The following is a 20,120-nucleotide window of genomic DNA, read 5'->3' on the forward strand; positions in this document are numbered from 1 at the left end:
GAATTACAAATGTGCACCTATCTTACACACACACACACACAGGTACCCTGAACAGGTGCAATGACTGGTGGTATTAATAATGCGTGCGCTCACGTAGGTATAGGTAGGTAGGTGCACTGAACAGTGAACAGGTGAAGTGATTGGGATTACAAATGTGCAGCTGCCTGTCACACACACACACGCACAAGTACCCTGAACAGGTGCAATGACTGGTGGTATTAACAATGCGTGCGCTCACGTAGGTATAGGTAGGTAGGTGCTGTGAACAGTGAACAGGTGAAGTGATTGGAATTACAAATGTGCAGCTGCCTGTCACACACACACACACACACACACAGGTACACTGAACCGGTGCAATGACTGGTGGTATTAACAATCCCTGCGCTCACGTAGGTATAGGTAGGTAGGTGCACTGAACAGTGAACAGGTGCAGTGATTGGGATTACAAATATGCAGCTGCCTGTCACACACAAATGTAGTCACTGAATGCGCTGGACTTTAAAACAAAAACAAGGAGCGCTTCATGATGCATTACCATAAAAACTGTTTATTCCGCAATAAAAAAGTTATACTCACAATGTGCAAGTGTATAATTCGTTTGTCAGCGCTAAGCATATCCGCTTAACACTCCGGCGGCTATGACACTCACGCTGTGGCCAGCAGCGCGGTCCCGATGGACTCCGTAGCTCATCTCTGGAGGGGTGGGCATGGCTTAGTTTTGGTGTGCTTGTAGCGTCATTACGCGTTTCGGCGCTCTGCGCCTTCGTCAGATGACGCTACAAGCTGAAGTACGCCTTTTTGTATTGCTGTCTGCCTGCGTATCCATGGCAGCAGCTGGAGCGGCGATTGGGAGGCTCGCCGTGATGTTAGCGAGGGGGTGTGGCTGGCTGTTACCAAGAGATCTATCAGTGAAACGCCAGCAGAGCGGTTCCAACTCTATATTAGAGATGTCACATAATAGATCTCTTGGTAACAGCCAGCCACGCCCCCTCGCTAACGTCACGGCGAGCGCCTAAACGCGTAATGACGCTACAAGCACGGCAAAACTAAGCCACGCCCACCCCTCCAGAGACGAGCTACGGAGTCCATCGGGACCGCGCTGCTGGCCACAGCGTGAGTGTCATAGCCGCCGAAGTGTTAAGCGGATAGGCTTACCGCTGACAAGCGAATTATACACTTGCACATTGTGAGTATAACTTTTTTATTGCGGAATAAACAGTTTTTATGGTAATGCACCATGGAGCGCTCCTTGTTTTTGTTTTAAAGTCATACACATCCCAGAGTTCTGGAGCAGAGCCGGGCAGCAGGAACATAAAAACTATAAAGAATTGTTGATCGATCTTTGAAAACCTGGACTGGAGCGCAGGGGTTGTTTGGATTTACTGAATGTGCTGGGCCTGGCAGTGGCACAGTAGGAATTACCAAGGCTGTCTATGCAACACAAGTGTCTGTGGGACATGCACACAAAAAAAAAATAGATCACAAGGAGGGAGTGTAGCCTGATTGGCTACAATGTGCCTGCTGACTGTGATGTAGAGAGTCAAAGTTGACCCTAACGATGCACTATGGGGGCGAATTGAACTTCCGGAAAAGTTTGCAGTTCTCCGCGATCGCGAACCCCGGAAGTTCGCCGGTTCCCGTTCGCCGGCGAACAGTTTCGGGCCATCTCTATTTTAGACTTGTTAGTGCTCAATCTCGGTAAACGCGGTGTTTGGTCTGTCAGTTTGAAGCAGGCATAATCCTTACATTACCACTCTGGACATTTTAAAGCAACCCTTTTCCTCAAATGTGGGAATGTACTGTGATTTCTGCCCTTTAGGGATTAAAACCGACTCTGTGTCAACTCTGTAATTTTTGGTGGGACTTTCGGCATGGATCCCCCTCCGTCATGCCCATATCCAGGTCTTAGAGCCTTTGAAACTAGTTTTCCATCACTTTTGTGGCCAGAAACAGTCTTTGTAGTTTGTGAAATTCGCCTGCCCATTGAAGTCTATGGAGGTTCGCCCCGCATGCGTGAAACCAAACTTTTTCCACATGTTCGGATTCGACGTTCGCGAACCCAAAATCTGATGTTCGCGATATATCTACAGTCCGCTTCCTCAGATCAAATAAAGCAGCGTCTGGGTAGCCAAGGTGCAGGGCTTGGAGGTATTGGAATTTATTTATTACATCCATGTTTTTTGGGGGGGCATCTTTTCCTTCCCAGTGACATAACAACAAAAGTTGTTTAAGTGATACAAGATGTACAAGATTGCGCTGCAAACTTTAGAAACATAGTTTCTTCTTCAGGCATGATACAGAACTGGATCAGAACACTTCGGAAGCTTGCTAAGGGCCCATTCACACTAGAAGCGCTTTTCTGAGCATTTTGCGATTGATTAGCGTTTTTCAAAATTGCTCCCATTCACTTTCATTAAAATTGCAGTAAAAAGCGATGAAAATCGCCGCCATTCTTTTTACAATTTTTACTGCGATTTTAATGAAAGTGAATGGGTAGCGATTTTAAAAACGCAAATCAATCTCAAAATGCTCAGAAATGTGCTTCTAGTGTGACTGGACCCTTAGTAATCTTGTAGTTAGTCATTTAAGGTATCACCTTAAAAGCTTTTTTTTATTAGGTCTTCGAAAAAATCTATGGTGAAACACATTCTGAATGAAGTTAAATGTGGATTAGTTAGGCAGTGGAAAAATAGTCCCCCTCCAGCAAGTAAGATCTATTGCAGGAAAATTAGAGGGAATAGGCTAGAAAGTTGGCAATTTAACTTGCTAGGTAATGCTTGTTGAATGAATCCCAAGTTCCCAACTATGCTCAGGTTGCTGAATATAATCTCTTCATCTCTAATATCTTGAGTTATACATACAAATGTAAAATAAAGACTTAGGTAATTGTGTGCTATATACATAATACTTCTTGTCATCTATTATGTTTAGATCCTGGGATGATTTTCACAAGTGTGCCAGCAATGTTTTGATTAACTGTCCTGAAGATGCTGCTGCCATCTGGGAGGCCTTGAGACAGGAATCAAGGAAAATTCAGTACAAAGGAAATCTGCATGAACTGTGCACCTCCAGAAATCAGCGCCTAAACATTATAGGAGCCAGTGATACGGCTGAAACAAACAAAGAAGCACAGCAAGGCCTGGCATGCATGCCAAAACACAGTCTTCTGCCATTTGTTGTTACTGGGTTGCTGCTGTGGATTATTGCTAAACAAGTATAACAAAACACTGTTAAAATTGTGTTGATTCTATTAAAATAAATGTGTACTTACTTAATTTATGATTTCAACAAGTATACTCCAATGCTTGTTATATAGCTTAGGGTTAAGATAAAATAAATGCCTCCTTATATTTCAGTTTGTTTGCTTTTTTCTTTGAAAATAGATAAAAAGCAATCAGTGGGTGCATTACCAAAATATAATCAGCAAAAAAAGGTCTGTATACGCTAAATCATGTAAATCTTTAGGTACCCATACATTTACCGATGATGGCAGGGCCGGTTTAAGCAACAATGGGGCCCCAGGGCAAAATAAACCTGGGGGGCCCCCCCAACATATACCCAAGAACAAAAATCGGCATTAGGGGACCTTTTTTTGCAGCTGGTATAGTCAGGGTGTGAACTCCCAATCGGTCGGAGCTCCACATTCTAGCTATCCCAGCCTGCATGGGGGACAAGGGGTTAAAAAGTTTCAGGAGGGGGGCCCCACATAATTTATTTTTTTTTTTAATTCCCACACTCTAAACATAAAAAAAAAATTGGGAAAATAGGAAAAAATGCCAGGGATCTTCATACAGCCATATTGCGGCTGTATAGCGATCCCTGGCCAAAGCGCTGCGGCTGCGTATAGACCCCCTGGAAACCCCGTCAGGAAATTTATTGCGCTTTCGCTTGATGCATGTAAAATTACACTACCGTTAGGTTTGCTACTAAAAGTGACATTTACCGCATTTAAAAGTATACTTTTTTCCTTTGAAACTTTAAAATCGATTTTCTCAAAAACTATAACTTCTTTTTGAAAAATTGTTTTTTTCCTCTTATTCCTAATGATCTCCGTAACATATCCTGCAAATTTAGGGTTTCTAGCATTTAACCACTTCACCCCCCCAGTGCTAAATTTCTCCATCCCTCTGCACACCGCTTCACCCCCAGGGACGGAGAAAGGCGCACTTGTTTGTTTACTGGCTGGGAGTGGGCGGGGACCTCGCGCGCACACTCCAGCCAGCCAGCACAGCAGGTGACTAATTGGATGTTAGGAACAAGCGTTCCTAAATCCAATTAGATGCGCCGATTGCGGACACAATGGAGACTGCTTCAAACAGAAGCAGTCTCCATTGATAACAATGAAATGTAAACAAACGTGCAGCGCGCGATCGCGCGCCCCCGCATTCGCGCGTGCACGCACGCACACACCCCCGCTCTGCAGTGCAATGATTGGTTATGGGGACCCTAGTCCCCAATAACCAATCATATCACTGAAAAAAATCAATGGAAGCAGCGCTGCAAAGTACAAATCGTGCTGGTGCTTCAGGGGTGAAACCCCTCCGTTGTGAAGTGGTTAAGGTGGATTTGCTATTAACCATTAAAGTCGGCAGGTTTTTAAATGTGTAATTTTTTTTTCCTTTGAAACTTTAAAATCGATTTTCTCAAAAACTATAAGGCCGATTTGAAAAAAATTGTTTTCCTCTTGTAGCCACTGGGGGCCCCTACAAGCTCTGGGGCCCTGGGGCAGCTGCCTCCTTTGCCTTAATGGTAGCGCCGGCCCTGGATGATGGGCAGATTCTACCAAGAGACAGATCTCTCTCTGATCAAATCTGATTAGAGAGGGATCTGTTGGCTGCCCATACCCCGCAGGCCAATTCCAGATTGATTTCAGCATGAAATCTCTTGGGAATCGTCCGAATCCATTGTATTGGCTGCTTCGCCACTGCCCCCCAGTGTATAAATGTTCCCCCATGTGTGCATTTATATACAACCTGCCCTATGTTGCCCACCGCATGGTTTTCTGCTTCCTGCTCCTCCATTTGTGTCTCACATGCCACTAGGGTTTAGCACGTGGTGCGTGTGATGTCACACATGCACCGCATCCTATACCCAGGTGGCGTGTGAGGCACAAATGGAAGAGGAGGAAGCCAGATGGGCACCGTGCGGTGGGCAACATAGCACAGGTAATGTATGAATGCTCAAATGGAGGGCACTTTTACACTAGGAGAGGGGTCAGAATCTGTGGCTCTAGAGCGGTATGTGGCTCTTTAGCCACTTTAGTATGCTGCTAGCAGCTGAGGCTAACCTGGCATTATAGTCTGCCCCCTTCTTGTAGTCGCCAGTTGGTGCAGCCGTGCCCTGCAAAACCATCTCCTCCCCTTTGGGCCCCACCGCAGCAGCAGTTGTGTGACTGTGAGTGTGCGTCATGTGTGTGTAGCTGCCCAAGTACGACTCAGGCTGTACTGCACTGTGCATACTTTGCAGTGCACAGCCTTGTTCAGAGCCTCCTCCAGACTGGTCCCAGACTTCACCAGCAGAATCGGCAGCGACAAGATGTTACAGTACGCTACTCGTGCTGCTGCTGCCTGTAATTATAGATCTTGATGTGTTGGATGTAAGCGGGAAGGCTGGGCACTACTAGGGGGCCTCAGGTTCCATCATAGCTAGTACACTGTTGAAAGGTTGGAAAGTCTATGTTATTCAGCTTGCATGGGATGACCAAGAACCAGCAGGGATCTACATGGTTTATTTTACATTTCCTATCTGTTCATATCATACAATTTGAAGGTGTACCAATTCCTAAAAACATGGTTCTTAAAAAGAAATTTGGCTCTCAAAAGAAACCTTAATCATTGTATTGCTGATCTTTGGCTCCTTTGACAAATTAGTTTGCATACCACTGCACTAAGAGGAACCAGCGTCGGGGATTTTGTTGCGTTCGTCACTCATCCCAATATCACACGCCGCTAATGCCACCCACCCGATTAACCGCAATGGTTCAACATCTGGCAGCATGTCCCCTTAATACATGCAACCAATTTTGGCCTGAAAATAGTTGCATCGTCGATCGGGCATGCTCTTGGCAGTACTGATTTTCATCCGATTTGATAAGTATCTAATCTAATGGTCTATAGGTCGCTAAGTCGAGTGGTGTATAGCCACCTTTAGCATCAAGTATAGATTACAGAACACAGGAAAATTTTCAAATGCTGTGTTTACGTATACAGGGCCGGTTTAAGCAACAATGGGGCCCCAGGGCAAAATAAACCTGGGTGGCCCCCCAACATATACCCCGGAACAAAAATGGGCATTAGGGGACCTTTTTTGCAGCTGGTATAGTCAGGGTTTGAAGCCCCAATCGTCGGAGCTCCACATTCTGGCTATCCCAGCCTGCATGGGGGACAAGGGGTTAAAAAGTTTCAGGAGGGGAGACCCCGCATAATTAAAAAAAAAAAATTCCCACACTCTAAACATAAAAAAAAAATTGGGAAAATAGGAAAAAATGCCAGGGATCTTCATACAGCCATATTGCGGCTGTATAGCGATCTCTGGCCAAAGCGCTGCGGCTGCGTATAGACCCCCTGGAAACCCCGTCAGGAAATTTATTGCGCTTTCGTTTGATGCATGTAAAATTACACTACCGTTAGGTTTGCTACTAAAAGTGACATTTACCGCATTTAAAAGTATACTTTTTTCCTTCTAAACTTTAAAATCGATTTTCTCAAAAACTATAAGGTTTTTTTGAAAAATTGATTTTTCCTCTTATTTCCAACGATCTCCTTAACATATCCTGCAAATTTAGAGTTTCTAGCATTTAAGGTGGATTTGCTATTAACCATTAAAGTCGGCAGGTTTTTAAATGTGTATTTTTTTTCCTTTGAAACTTTAAAATCGATTTTCTCAAAAACTATAAGGCCGATTTGAAATTTTTTTTTTCCTCTTGTAGCCACTGGGGGCCCCTACAAGCTCTGGGGCCCTGGGGCAGCTGCCTCCTTTGCCTTAAAGAGAACCCGAGGTGGGTTTGAAGAATATTATCTGCATACAGAGGCTGGATCTGCCTATACAGCCCAGCCTCTGTTGCTATCCCAAACCCCCCTAAGGTCCCCCTGCACTCTGCAATCCCTCATAAATCACAGCCACGCTGCTGACAAACAGCTTGTCAGAGCTGGCTGTGTTTATCTCTATAGTGTCAGTCTGCTGCTCTCCCCGCCTCCTGCAGAACTCCAGTCCCCGCCTGCATCCTTTCCCTCCCTGCTGATTGGAGGGAAGGGACGGGGGCAGGGACCGGAGCTTTGCAGGAGGCGGGGAGCAGCTGAGACTGACACTACAGATGTAAACACAGCCTCACAGCATTTATGAGGCATTGCAGAGTGCAGGGGGACCTTAGTGGGGTTTGGGATAGCAACAGAGGCTGGGCTGTATAGGCAGATCCAGCCTCTGTATGCAGATAACATTCTTTAAACACACCTCGGGTTCTCTTTAATGGTAGCGCCGGCCCTGTACGTATATGCCAACGATATCACAGCGTTAAAAGTAAACCTTGACCAAACACTGTCACAGCTGGTGATGCCTAAAGAGAACATAAGCAGGCTGCTAGTGCTATTTCTAGCCTTTTTGTCACTCCAGGCAAGAAGTCCTGTGTCACCCCCCCCCCCCCAAAAAAAAAAAAAAACCCAAAACAAAACAAAAACAAAACAAAAAACCACATACACACACGCACAGAAACTAAAGAATATGAACCATGTATAAGGTGTATGCTTACACTACAGGAAGTCCCTGAGATACAGACAACCCACCAATCCTATCACATTTCGTTGTGCACCCCTTCCTGCTTTCCTCCAGCTTAGTGTGTGAAGGCAGCAGAAGCTGTACTCTCGGCTGGAGTCCAGTGCTGTGCTTCCGCCTGTCCACTTGGCCTAATGCCCAGCATCTCCTACCACATTTAGCATGATTATACGTGACATGAGGAGAGTGAAGTGCCAGCACTAGAGGAAGCAGGAGACAGATAGGATGGTCAGGCGTAGATCTGGACTCCGGCAGGGAGGTGAGAGCACAGCTTTTTCTGCGTTATACTCTGCATTCACACACTGAGCTGGGGGATTTCAAGAAAGGGTCAGGGACAGATAGTTGTACAAGGGGACATAAGGAGGCACAGGGGGACAAAGAGAGGCACAAAGGGGGCAGAACGAGCCTAGGCACAGTAGGACAGAAGGATGAACAGGGTGGCAGAGGTAGCAGAAAGAGGCATGGGGACAGAGGGAGGCATGGGGGTACAGTAGGAGATCTGAGGGCCACAGGGAGTCACAAACAGGGACAGAAGAAGGCACACGGGGATATAAGGAGACACAAAGGGGGACAGAAGACTGCACAAGGGCCAGACGGAGTCACAAAGAAGGACAGAAGAGAGCACAGGGGAACTGAAGGAGGCACAATAGTAGACAGAATGAGACACAAAGGGGGACAGAAGGAGGCACAGGAAGACAAGGAGGCACAAAGGGAGACAGAAGGAGGCACAAAAGGGAGACAGGAGGAGGACTGAACGAGCCAGAGGGGGACAGAAGGAGGCACAATGGGGAGCAGAATGAGACACAAAGTGGGACAGAAGGAGGCACAAAGTACCTCATCCCCTCCTCATGGGGAATAGACATAAATAAACTTTGCATGTCCAAGAATCCTAGACACACCGGCCTCAAGCTCTCCAACCATGCCCGTTTCTAGCGCCGTGCAGCCCGTGCGGGCACCCTGAGCGCTATTGGGAGGGGGCGCTGTAATGGAGCAGGGAGCCGCAGCCGGGGGAGGGCAGCCCAACCTCTCCCTCCCTTCCTCTCCCCAGGCCACCCTCCGTGCTCCCCCCTCCCAGTCTGACTGCAGAGTAAAGCGCAGCAGGAAGTGCTGGAAATAGTAACTCCCCTCCCTGGTTCCAATCGCCGCTCACTAGCCGCCGGTCTTCTCTTCTGCATACTAAACAGGAAGCAGCGTGTGTATCAGCGTGTATGCAGAGAGGAGAAGACTGGCGGCTAGTGAGCGGCGATTGGAACCAGGGAGGTGAGTTACTATTTCCAGCGCTTCCTGCTGCGGTTTACTCTGCAGTCGGAGGGGGGAGCATGGAGGGCAGCCCGGGGAGAGGAAGGCAGGGAGAGGTCGGGCTTCCCTCCCCGCGGCTGACTCCCCCCTCCATTATGGGGGCACCTACCTACCTACCCTGGGTGTCAGCTATCTATCTAACCTATACTGGGGGGCACCTACCTAATCTAACCTATACTGGGGGACAGCTACCTAATCTAACCTATACTGGGGGCAGCTACTTAATCTAGCCTATACTGGGTGGCAGCTACTTAATCTAACCTATACTGGGGGGCACCTACCTAATCTAACCTATACTGGAGGACAGCTACCTATCTAACCTATACTGGGGGGCACCTATCTAATCTAACCTATACTGGGGGGCAGATACCTAATCTAACCTATACTGGGGGGCAGCTACCTATCTAACCTATACTGGGGGGGCACCTACCTAATCTAACCTATACTGGGGGGCACCTACCTAATCTAACCTATACTGGGGGGCACCTACCTAATCTAACCTATACTGGGGGGCCGTGGCACCTACCTAATCTAACCTATACTGGGGGCACCTACCTAATCTAACCTATACTGGGGGGCAGCTACCTAATCTAACCTACACTGGAGGCACCTGCCTATCTAACCTATACTGGGGCACCTACCTATCTAACCTGTATTGGGGGCACCTACCTACCTATCTAGCCTATACTGGTGGCAACTATAATGGCTACCTATATTGGAGGCACCTACCTAACTAACCTATGCTGGTGGCAACTATTCTGGCTCCCTATTAGAGGCACCCACCTAGCTAACCTGTACTGGGGGCACCTACCTATCTAACCTATACTGGGGCACCTGCCTATCTAACCTACACTGGGGGCAACTATACCGGCTACCTATACTGGAGGCACCTACCTGACTAACCTATACTGGGGGCAACCATACTGGGGCACCTATGCTTGGCTACCTATACTGGGGGGACCTATAGCTGGCTACCTATACTGGGGTGCCTATGCCTGGCTACCTATACTGGGTGGACCTATAGCTGGCTACCTATACTGAGTGCAACTAGACCTGGCTAGTGTTGGGCGAACAGTGTTCGCCACTGTTCGGGTTCTGCAGAACATCACCCTGTTCGGGTGATGTTCGAGTTCGGCCGAACACCTGACGGTGCTCGGCCAAACCGTTCGGCCACATGGCCGAACTAAGAGCGCATGGCCGAACGTTCCCCGAACGTTCGGCTAGCGCTGTGATTGGCCGAACGGGTCACGTGGTTCGGACCCGAACGCGCTCTGATTGGCCGAACGGTCACGTGGTTCGGGTAAATAAATACCCGAACCACGTCATATCTCCGCCATTTGTCTGTGGGTTTAGCTTTGGGTAGGCAGGCAGGGTAGTTCGCGCTCCAGCCACGCTAGCCAGGGTCCCCCCCAGTCATTGTGTGTCACTGCTGGGAACAGTAGTACACCGCTCGTTCAGCCACACTATATAGCATTCTGTGTACTGTTCTGTGTCTGCTGGGAATAGTGGTACACCGCTCGTTCAGCCACACTATATAGCATTCTGTGTACTGTTCTGTGTCTGCTGGGAACAGTAGTACACCGCTCGTTCAGCCACACTATATAGCATTCTGTGTACTGTTCTGTGTCTGCTGGGAACAGTAGTACACCGCTCGTTCAGCCACACTATATAGCATTCTGTGTACTGTTCTGTGTCTGCTGGGAACAGTAGTACACCGCTCGTTCAGCCACACTATATAGCATTCTGTGTACTGTTCTGTGTCTGCTGGGGATAGTGGTACACCGCTCGTTCAGCCACACTATATAGCATTCTGTGTACTGTTCTGTGTCTGCTGGGAACAGTAGTACACCGCTCTTTCAGCCACACTATATAGCATTCTGTGTACTGTTCTGTGTCTGCTGGGAACAGTAGTACACCGCTCGTTCAGCCACACTATATAGCATTCTGTGTACTGTTCTGTGTCTGCTGGGAACAGTAGTACACCGCTCGTTCAGCCACACTATATAGCATTCTGTGTACTGTTCTGTGTCTGCTGGGAACAGTAGTACACCGCTCGTTCAGCCACACTATATAGCATTCTGTGTACTGTTCTGTGTCTGCTGGGAATAGTGGTACACCGCTCGTTCAGCCACACTATATAGCATTCTGTGTACTGTTCTGTGTCTGCTGGGAATAGTGGTACAACGCTCGTTCAGCCACACTATATAGCATTCTGTGTACTGTTCTGTGTCTGCTGGGAATAGTGGTACACCGCTCGCTCAGCCACACTATATAGCATTCTGTGTACTGTTCTGTGTCTGCTGGGAACAGTAGTACACCGCTCGTTCAGCCACACTATATAGCATTCTGTGTACTGTTCTGTGTCTGCTGGGAACAGTAGTACACCGCTCGTTCAGCCACACTATATAGCATTCTGTGTACTGTTCTGTGTCTGCTGGGAATAGTGGTACACCGCTCGTTCAGCCACACTATATAGCATTCTGTGTACTGTTCTGTGTCTGCTGGGAATAGTGGTACACCGCTCACCCACCACTGTATAGCATTGTGCTCTGTGTCGCTGCTGGGAATAGTGGTACACCGCTCACCCGTCACTGTATAGCATTGTGCTCTGTGTCGCTGCTGGGAATAGTGGTACTGTATAGCATTTCTGTACTGCCACTGTACTGCTGCCAGTCAGCGTGTACTGTAAGGATAAGTGAAATGAGGAAGAAATCCGGTGAAAGAGGGAGGGGCAAGGGAAGAGGTGTTTCCCCTGACGGTTCACGTACAGGCCACAGGGGAGCACCCAAGAAAACCCACTCAATACCGCCCATGTTGTCCAGGACAACAACCCTCACAAATCCAAAAGAACAGGACCAGATAATTACTTGGATGACCTCTCAAGCGTCCAGCAGTGGGTTAAGCAGCACCAGCACATCACGCACGAGGTCCGAGTCCTCAGCCAGTTACAAGGAGCCAGTGGGCACAAAGCTGACACAACCGGCAGCGACACCACGCACACAACTGCCAGATAACCAGTCCGATGAATTACCTCAGGACACAATGGGGTATTCGCAGGAGCTATTCCCAGCCCAACAAACTTCCACCTTTCAAAGGTCAATGGAGGAACAGCCAGAAATGTTGTGCCTGGATTCACAACCGTTAACTGTGGGAAATGCACCGCGCACTGAAATACAAGGCGAGTCCGAAGAGGACTCGGAAACCCAAATCCCAGAGCAATTTGGGCAGGAGGGGTTGCAATTGCAGGAGGTCGGCCGACAAGATCTGGAAGACGACGTTGGAGTGTGCTGCGCAGAGGTTGTTGTGGGGAGCTCTACTCCACGGCGGCGGCCCACAATGACATATGACGAGTTTGAGGAGATGGAAGAGGAGGGTATGGACAATGTGGACAGAGACCCAGATTTTGTTTGTGAACGAGAACATCGCCGTCGTAGCAGCAGCACAGATGAGTCTGTTGAAGAACCCACTGCTGCACGAGCTCGCCTTGTGCCACAAGGTAGGCGGCGCGCAATTTCAGGCACCACAAGCGTGGAAGTTCAAGTGAGAGGCAAAAGAGGAGCAAACAGAAATCGCCAGCAAGGAGGCAGGTGCTCCAAAGTCTGGGCTTTCTTTGAAGACTGCACTGAGGATGTTACCATGGCGATTTGCAAGGTGTGCAAGACCCGCCTGAGCAGGGGGAAAAGTATTAACAACCTCTCCACCACCAGCATGAGCCGTCACATGCTATCCAAACATCCCACTCTTTGGGCAAACGCGTCAGGACAGGGTACCAGAAACAACACTGCCTCCCTTGGGTTCACCAGACCCGCCTCAGCAGCAGCAGTAGCCCAGCCATTGCGTGGTTCACAACATTCACAAACATCAGACGACGCTGACACTGTCACTTTCCGGAGTAGTGCTCTTGAGGTCTCCCAGTGTTCTTCAAACACAACAACCAACAGCCCTTCCGTGTGCAGCGCTACGGTTCAGTTGTCTGTGTCGGAGATGTTTGAGCGCAAGAGGAAATTGCCAGCAAATGACCCCCGGGCCGTGGCAGTAACAGCCAGCATAGCCAAGCTTCTGGCCTGCGAAATGCTGCCATATCGATTGGTGGAGACAAACAGCTTCAAGGGCATGATGTCAGTGGCCATCCCACGTTACGTGGTTCCCAGCCGCTACCACTTTGCACGCTCTGCAGTGCCTGAGTTGCATGAGCACGTGGTCAGCAAAATAACCCGAAGCTTGAAGAATGCCGTTGCCTGCAAGGTTCACCTCACCACTGACACCTGGACGAGTGCGTTCGGCCAGGGTCGATACATCTCCCTTACCGCGCACTGGGTGAACCTTGTGGAGCCTGGCAGCGATTCCTCACCTGCTACGGCACGGGTGTTGCCCACGCCACAAACAGCTGCACCGCCGTCCCTCCCACTGGATAACAGCAGCACCTACCTCTCTGACTCCTTCTCCTCCAACGCATCTCAAAGCTGTACCTCATCCGGAAACGCTAACCCAGCAGCAGTAGGATCGTGGAAGCAGTGCAGCACAGCTGTTGGCATGCGTCAGCAAGCGTTGCTGAAGCTAATCTGCCTTGGGGATAAGCAGCACACAGGGGAGGAAATTTGGAAGGGAATAAAGGAACAGACGGATTTGTGGCTGGCACCGCTGGACCTGAAACCGGGCATGGTTGTGTGTGATAATGGGAGTAATCTCATTCGCGCTTTAAGGTTGGCTAAGCTGACACACATCCCTTGCCTGGCGCACGTGATGAACCTAGTAGTTCAGCGGTTCCTGAGGACATACCCAGGCGTGGCCGATCTTCTGTTGAAGGTGCGTCGAGTGGCCAAACATTGTAGAACTTCCAGTACTGCTTCGGGGGCACTCGCCAAGATGCAGGAGCGCTTCAATCTCCCCCACCATCGCTTGCTGTGTGATGTCCCTACGCGCTGGAATTCTACGCTGCACATGCTAGCCCGCTTTTGCGAGCAGAAGAGTGCAGTGGTCCAGTACATGACGGCGCAGTACCGAGGCGCATCCGGCCAGCTGCCAAGCTTCTGTGGATCCGATTGGGCCAACATGTTGGACCTCTGCCAAGTCCTCCAAAATTTTGAGCAATCCACGTTGCTTGTGAGCAGTGACAACTCTTCAGTCAGCATTACCATACCACTGCTGTGTTTACTGAAGAGGTCGATGTTAAAAATCAAGGAAACAGCTGTCATGATGCAACTGGGGGAATCTGAAGGAGAAAACGATCAGCGTGATGGTACCAACATCAGGCCATCCGCCTCAGGGAACGCTGGCCCCAGCAGCTATGACGAAGAAGAGGAGGAGGAACAGCTGGAGTTGGAGCAGGAATTTCATGCCACCACTGACGAGGGCCAGAGCGGTGCACGTTGGACTTCCACAATTCAACGCGAATGGTCAGCAGAAGCAGACCAGGAGGAAGGTGACGACTATGATGCATCACAACAACTATCACAACGCTCACAAGAGGATGATGAGGATTCTGGTAGGACTCTGGCACACATGGCTCAATTCATGCTAGACTGCATTGAACGTGACCCACGCATTGTGCGCATTCTGGACAACACCAATTACTGGGTTTATACCCTTCTGGATCCACGGTACAAACACAATGTTCCAAAACTGCTTGAAGAAAGAGTCAGACAGGTCAAAATGGAAGAATACCAGCAGGCCCTTGTGGAGACTTTAGAGAGGAGATTGACATCCTCCCCCTCCTCTAGCCAGTTGTACGCAGACAGACTGACTTCCGCAAACCCAGGACGACCAGGAGGGCAGCAAACAACGCAAGCCGCAGCTAGTACCCAAAAGGGAATGGTATCGGCAGTGTCCTTGGAGTGGGAAAATTTTCTGACACCCATGCAGCAGCAGCCCACAGAACAGCAAGCGTGCAGATCCACCTCCAACACCGATCGCCTGGAGAAGATGGTCAAGGACTACATGTCAGATGACGTAGCTGTGTCTAACAATCCATCTGCACCCTTCAACTATTGGGTATCGAAGCTAGACACCTGGCACGAACTGGCAATGTACGCAATAGAGGTGCTGGCTTGCCCGGCAGCCAGCGTTATGTCGGAACGCTGTTTCAGTGCTGCCGGAGGCATCGTCACAGATCGGCGTATCCGCCTCTCCACAGAAAATGCAGACCGTCTGACTCAAATTAAAATGAATCAATCCTGGATTGGAAACGACTACGCAACACTCCAGGACCCCAACCAAGTAACATGACCAATGAACATCTGGGATGGTTTAGCGTTTCCGGTCCCTGTTTATTGAACCTCTCATCTGTATTACACTTATGACTGCATGGCGGCAAAAAGCATTGCTATATCCGCACGCTTTTTGTCCTCATGCAAGGCCTGTGTTGTTGTGTCTCAAAAAGCTTGGCCTTCTCCTCCTGCGCCTGCTCCTAGTCCTGTTCCATCACGTCTGCTGCTGCTGGGTTAGCATTTCCAGTCCCTGTTTATTGAACCTCTCATCTGTATTACATTTATGACTGCATGGCGGCAAAAAGCATTGCTATATCCGCACGCTTTTTGTCCTCATGCAAGGCCTGGGTTGCGTCTCAAAAAGCGTGGCCTTCTCCTCCTGCGCCTGCTCCTGTTCCATCACGTCTGCTGCTGCTGCTGGGTTAGCGTTGCCGCTCCCTGTTTATGGAACCTCTTATCTTTATTACATTTATGACTGCATGGCGGTACAAAGCATGCTATCCGCACGCTTCTTGCCCTCATGCAAGGCCTGGGTTGTTGTGTCTCACAAAGCGTGGCCTTCTCCTCCTGCACCTGCTCCTGTTCCATCACGTCTGCTGCTGCTGCTGCTGCTGCTGGGTTAGCGTTGCCGGTCCCTGTTTATGGAACCTCTTATCTTTATTACATTTATGACTGCATGGCGGTACAAAGCATGCTATCCGCACGCTTCTTGCCCTCATGCAAGGCCGGGGTTGTTGTGTCTCACAAAGCGTGGCCTTCTCCTCCTGCGCCTCCTCCTGTTCCATCACGTGTGCTGCTGCTGGGTTAGCGTTACCGGTCCCTTTTCCTGGAACCTCTTATATGTATTACATTTATGACTGCATGCCGACAAAAAACATGTTACCTGTGCAAAGAAAACAGACATTTCCCGCATTTAAAAGACAGTTTTCCCTTTGAAACTTTAAAATCGATTTTCTCAAAAACTATAAGCTCTTTTTGCAAATTTTTTTTTTCCTCTTGTACCCACTCCCAAGGTGCACATACCCTGTAAATTTGGGGTATGTAGCATGTAAGGAGGCTTTACAAACCACAAAAGTTCGGGTCCCCATTGACTTCCATTATGTTCGGAGTTCGGGTCGAACACCCGAACATCGCGGCCATGTTCGGCCTGTTCGGCCCGAACCCGAACATCTAGATGTTCGCCCAACACTAGACCTGGCTAACCTATACTGCAGGCACCTATACCTGGCTCAGCGGGGGGGAAGGCGCAATTTTTACACCCTCGCCCTGGGTGCATTTTAGCCTAGAAACTGCCCTGTCTCCAACCTACACAATAAGTCCTTCATGTCAATCAGACAGGACTCGATACTGGACACCAGACCTTGCAAAGTATGGTCCACAAATTTAGCAAGGGCATAGAGGAATGAGCCAATGCCAGACACAATCAGCCGACCAGGGGGATTTTCAAGATGTTCATGTACTTTCGGCAATACGGTAAGTAAAAAAAAATCGGTATCTTCGGATTGTCTGTACGCAAAAACGCCACCCTCTGGACATCAATGATCTCATCCTCTAACCCCTGCTCAATCATCAACATGTCAACCTTTTTCTTGATTCTTGAAGAATTAGACAAATCAGGAACCCAGTCACTTATCACAAAAGACAAACAATGTTTTAATATCCTGCGCTACTGTGAAATAATGTGGGTTCCACAATATAATCAAAGGTGATTCCTTTCAGTTATTGCATAGGGTGCTGCTCCTCTTACTGGGTGGTACCAGGTGCAAAGAAAGTGAATAAGAACAGACAAGCGCACTCCTATAGTGCATTTAACGAGATTTACTTGGTTTGTGTGAATAAATAGTTGCACTTACATAATGTAGTAGGTATACAGCGCATGAGAGTGGCCGCCCATAAGCTTTCCTCCTTGCCACAGTCTGGCCAGGACCCGGGTTAGGCTGCAGCATGGTCTGCGTTGTCCGTGCGGTGAAGGCGGAGGAGATGGTGGCGTCGACCAGTCACGCTGATGCCTCTTGCGTCACTAACGGTTTCGGCTTGGGTCACGGATTTCTCAGGTGACGCAAGAGTGGGGAGGCATGAATTACCGTATATACTCGCATACAAGCCGAATTTTTGACCCCCAAAAAGGGGGTCAAAAGTTGGGGGGTCGGCTTGTATGCGAGTCTTCCCTGGTGGTCCGCGGCCCCCGCTACCCCCTCCCGCCGCCGCCGCCGCTGCTATTACCTGCAGCGGCTTCCTCTTCCCCGGCGCTTCCTCTTCCCCGCTCTGCGCTCTCATGCCCGTATGAAGAGATCACAGCAGCGTGCTCGGCGCTGCTGCTGTGACGATGCAGGGGGCAGGAAAGAGCGCGCCTCCCTGTAGCGGCGATCTGTATCGCCGTTACCAGGGGAACCGCTCTTTCCTGCCCCCTGCATCGTCACAGCAGCAGCGCCGAGCGCGCTGCTGTGATCTCTTCAATTCATACAGGCATGAGAGCGCAGAGCGGGGAAGAGGAAGCGCCGGGGAAGAGGAAGCCGCTGCAGGTAATAGCAGCAGCAGCGGCGGCGGCGGCGGGAGGGGGGCGAGCAGGGCACTATACTGGCCACTACCTACCTACACTGGGTACTATACTAGCTATACCGGGGCACTACCTACCTAAACTGGGCACTATACTAGCTAAACTGGGCACTATACTAGCTAAACTGGGCACTTTACTAGCTATACTGGGGCACTACCTACCTATACTGGGGCACTACCTACCTATACTGGGGCACTATACTAGCTAAACTGGGCACTTTACTAGCTATACTGGGGCACTACCTAGCTATACTGGGGCACTACCTACCTATACTGGGGCACTATACTAGCTATACTGGGAATTACACTAGCTAAACTGGGCACTTTACTAGCTAAACTGGGGCACTATACTAGCTATACTGGGGCACTATACTGGGGCACTACCTACCTATACTGGGGCACTATACTAGCTATACTGGGAACTATACTAGCTAAACTGGGCACTTTACTAGCTAAACTGGGCACTATACTAGCTAAACTGGGCACTATACTAGCTATACTGGGGCACTATACTAGCTATACTGGGGCACTATACTAGCTATACTGGGCACTATACTAGCTATACTGGGGCACTACCTACCTATACTGGGCACTATACTGGCTAAACTGGGCACTATACTAGCTATACTGGGCCACTACCTACCCTTACTGGGCACTATACTAGCTATACTGGGACACACTGGGGGGATCACGCGGCCAGTATTTCCTACCCTCGGCTTATATGGGGGTCAATCATTTTTCCCTGGTTTTTCATGGAAAAGTTGGGGGGTCGGCTTATATGCGGGTCGGTTTATATGCGAGTATATACGGTAAGTAGACTGGCTTCAGACTCCAATGAACTGAGTCGGTGGGGGGAATATCGCCATAGTAACCGTTACGATAAAAGGAAAATGCTTATGCGGACTGTCACTGCTGTTTACAGATTTTGAAATAAAAATAAACAAACTTTTTTATAAACACTTAGCCTCCAATAAAAATTGATAAAACACATAATATTAATAGACAAATCAAGCTATGTGAAACTGGGCTTTATGGACTGTGTACTGCCACATACGTGCAGTATCTTTAATTGCACCAAAATAAATGTAAATAATGTATGTTAATATATCAGGATCTAGAGTTATTAATAAAATGCAAGGTCTAAGGCTCTTGAGCGTCTGCAAGCTAATACATGCTGCGTGACATTGTCCAAAGTGCATGATTACAGACAATCAGCTGAGCGTGTGATGTTAGCAATAAAACGCTAAATTAACTATGAAATTACTATAAAAATATAATACAATTACAATAATAAATAAAAATATAATAAAAATGTATTAAAAAATTGATTAAAAATTTAATTATCAGTAAAAAATTGCTCCAACATAAATAGGTGTGCATAAATAGACATGCTATATGTAAATATAATTCATATTGTAGGGGAAAAAATTATATGTGACCCACACATTATAAGTTGATAAAGGAACAGAATACTAATAAATTGAGCAATAACAGATCCTGAACAGATAATGTGTGACCTTTTGGACCTTTGGCTAGTGCACTGGCTGCCATGACTACAAATCCACTTGCACACTAGCATACATACAGGTCCTTCTCAAAAAATTAGCATATTGTGATAAAGTTCATTATGTTCTGTAATGTACTGATAAACATTAGACTTTCATATATTTTAGATTCATATACACACAACTGAAGTAGTTCAAGCCTTTTATTGTTTTAATATTGATGATTTTGGCATACAGCTCATGAAAACTCAAAATTCCTATCTCAAAAAATTAGCATATCATGAAAAGGTTCTCTAAATGAGCTATTAACCGAATCCTCTGAATCAACTAATTAACTCCAAACACCTGCAAAAGATTCCTGAGGCTTTTAAAAACTCCCAGCCTGGTTCATTACTCAAAACCGCAATCATGGGTAAGACTGCCGACGTGACTGCTGTCCAGAAGGCCATCATTGACACCCTTAAGCAAGAGGGTAAGACACAGAAAGAAATTTCTGAACGAATAGGCTGTTCCCAGAGTGCTGTATCAAGGCACCTCAGTGGGAAGTCAGTGGGAAGGAAAAAGTGTGGCACTAAACGCTGCACAACGAGAAGAGGTGACCGGACCCTGAGGAAGATTGTGGAGAAGGACCCATTCCAGACCTTGGGGGACCTGCGGAAGCAGTGGACTGAGTCTGGAGTAGAAACATCCAGAGCCTCCGTGTACAGGCGTGTGCAGGGAATGGGCTACAGGTGCCGCATTCCCCAGGTCAAGCCACTTTTTAACCAGAAACAGCGGCAGAAGCGCC

At 48.4% G+C, this 20,120-nt stretch overlaps 1 protein-coding gene across 1 annotated transcript in view; it reads left to right on the forward strand.

Annotated features, from left to right (window-relative positions):
• The window catches only part of NRN1L (neuritin 1 like), a 194,147-nt gene extending 190,792 nt beyond the window's left edge, over positions 1 to 3,355 (forward strand). The window contains exon 3 of the mRNA XM_068259672.1: positions 2,932 to 3,355. Within this exon, the coding sequence (XP_068115773.1) occupies positions 2,932 to 3,220 (289 nt within the window). The 3' untranslated portion in view covers positions 3,221 to 3,355. The remainder of the gene's footprint in view (positions 1 to 2,931) is intronic.
• Positions 3,356 to 20,120: the final 16,765 nt, after the last annotated feature.

This window comes from Hyperolius riggenbachi, chromosome 11 (assembly GCF_040937935.1).
Source record: "Hyperolius riggenbachi isolate aHypRig1 chromosome 11, aHypRig1.pri, whole genome shotgun sequence".
Classification (NCBI taxonomy): domain Eukaryota; kingdom Metazoa; phylum Chordata; class Amphibia; order Anura; family Hyperoliidae; genus Hyperolius; species Hyperolius riggenbachi.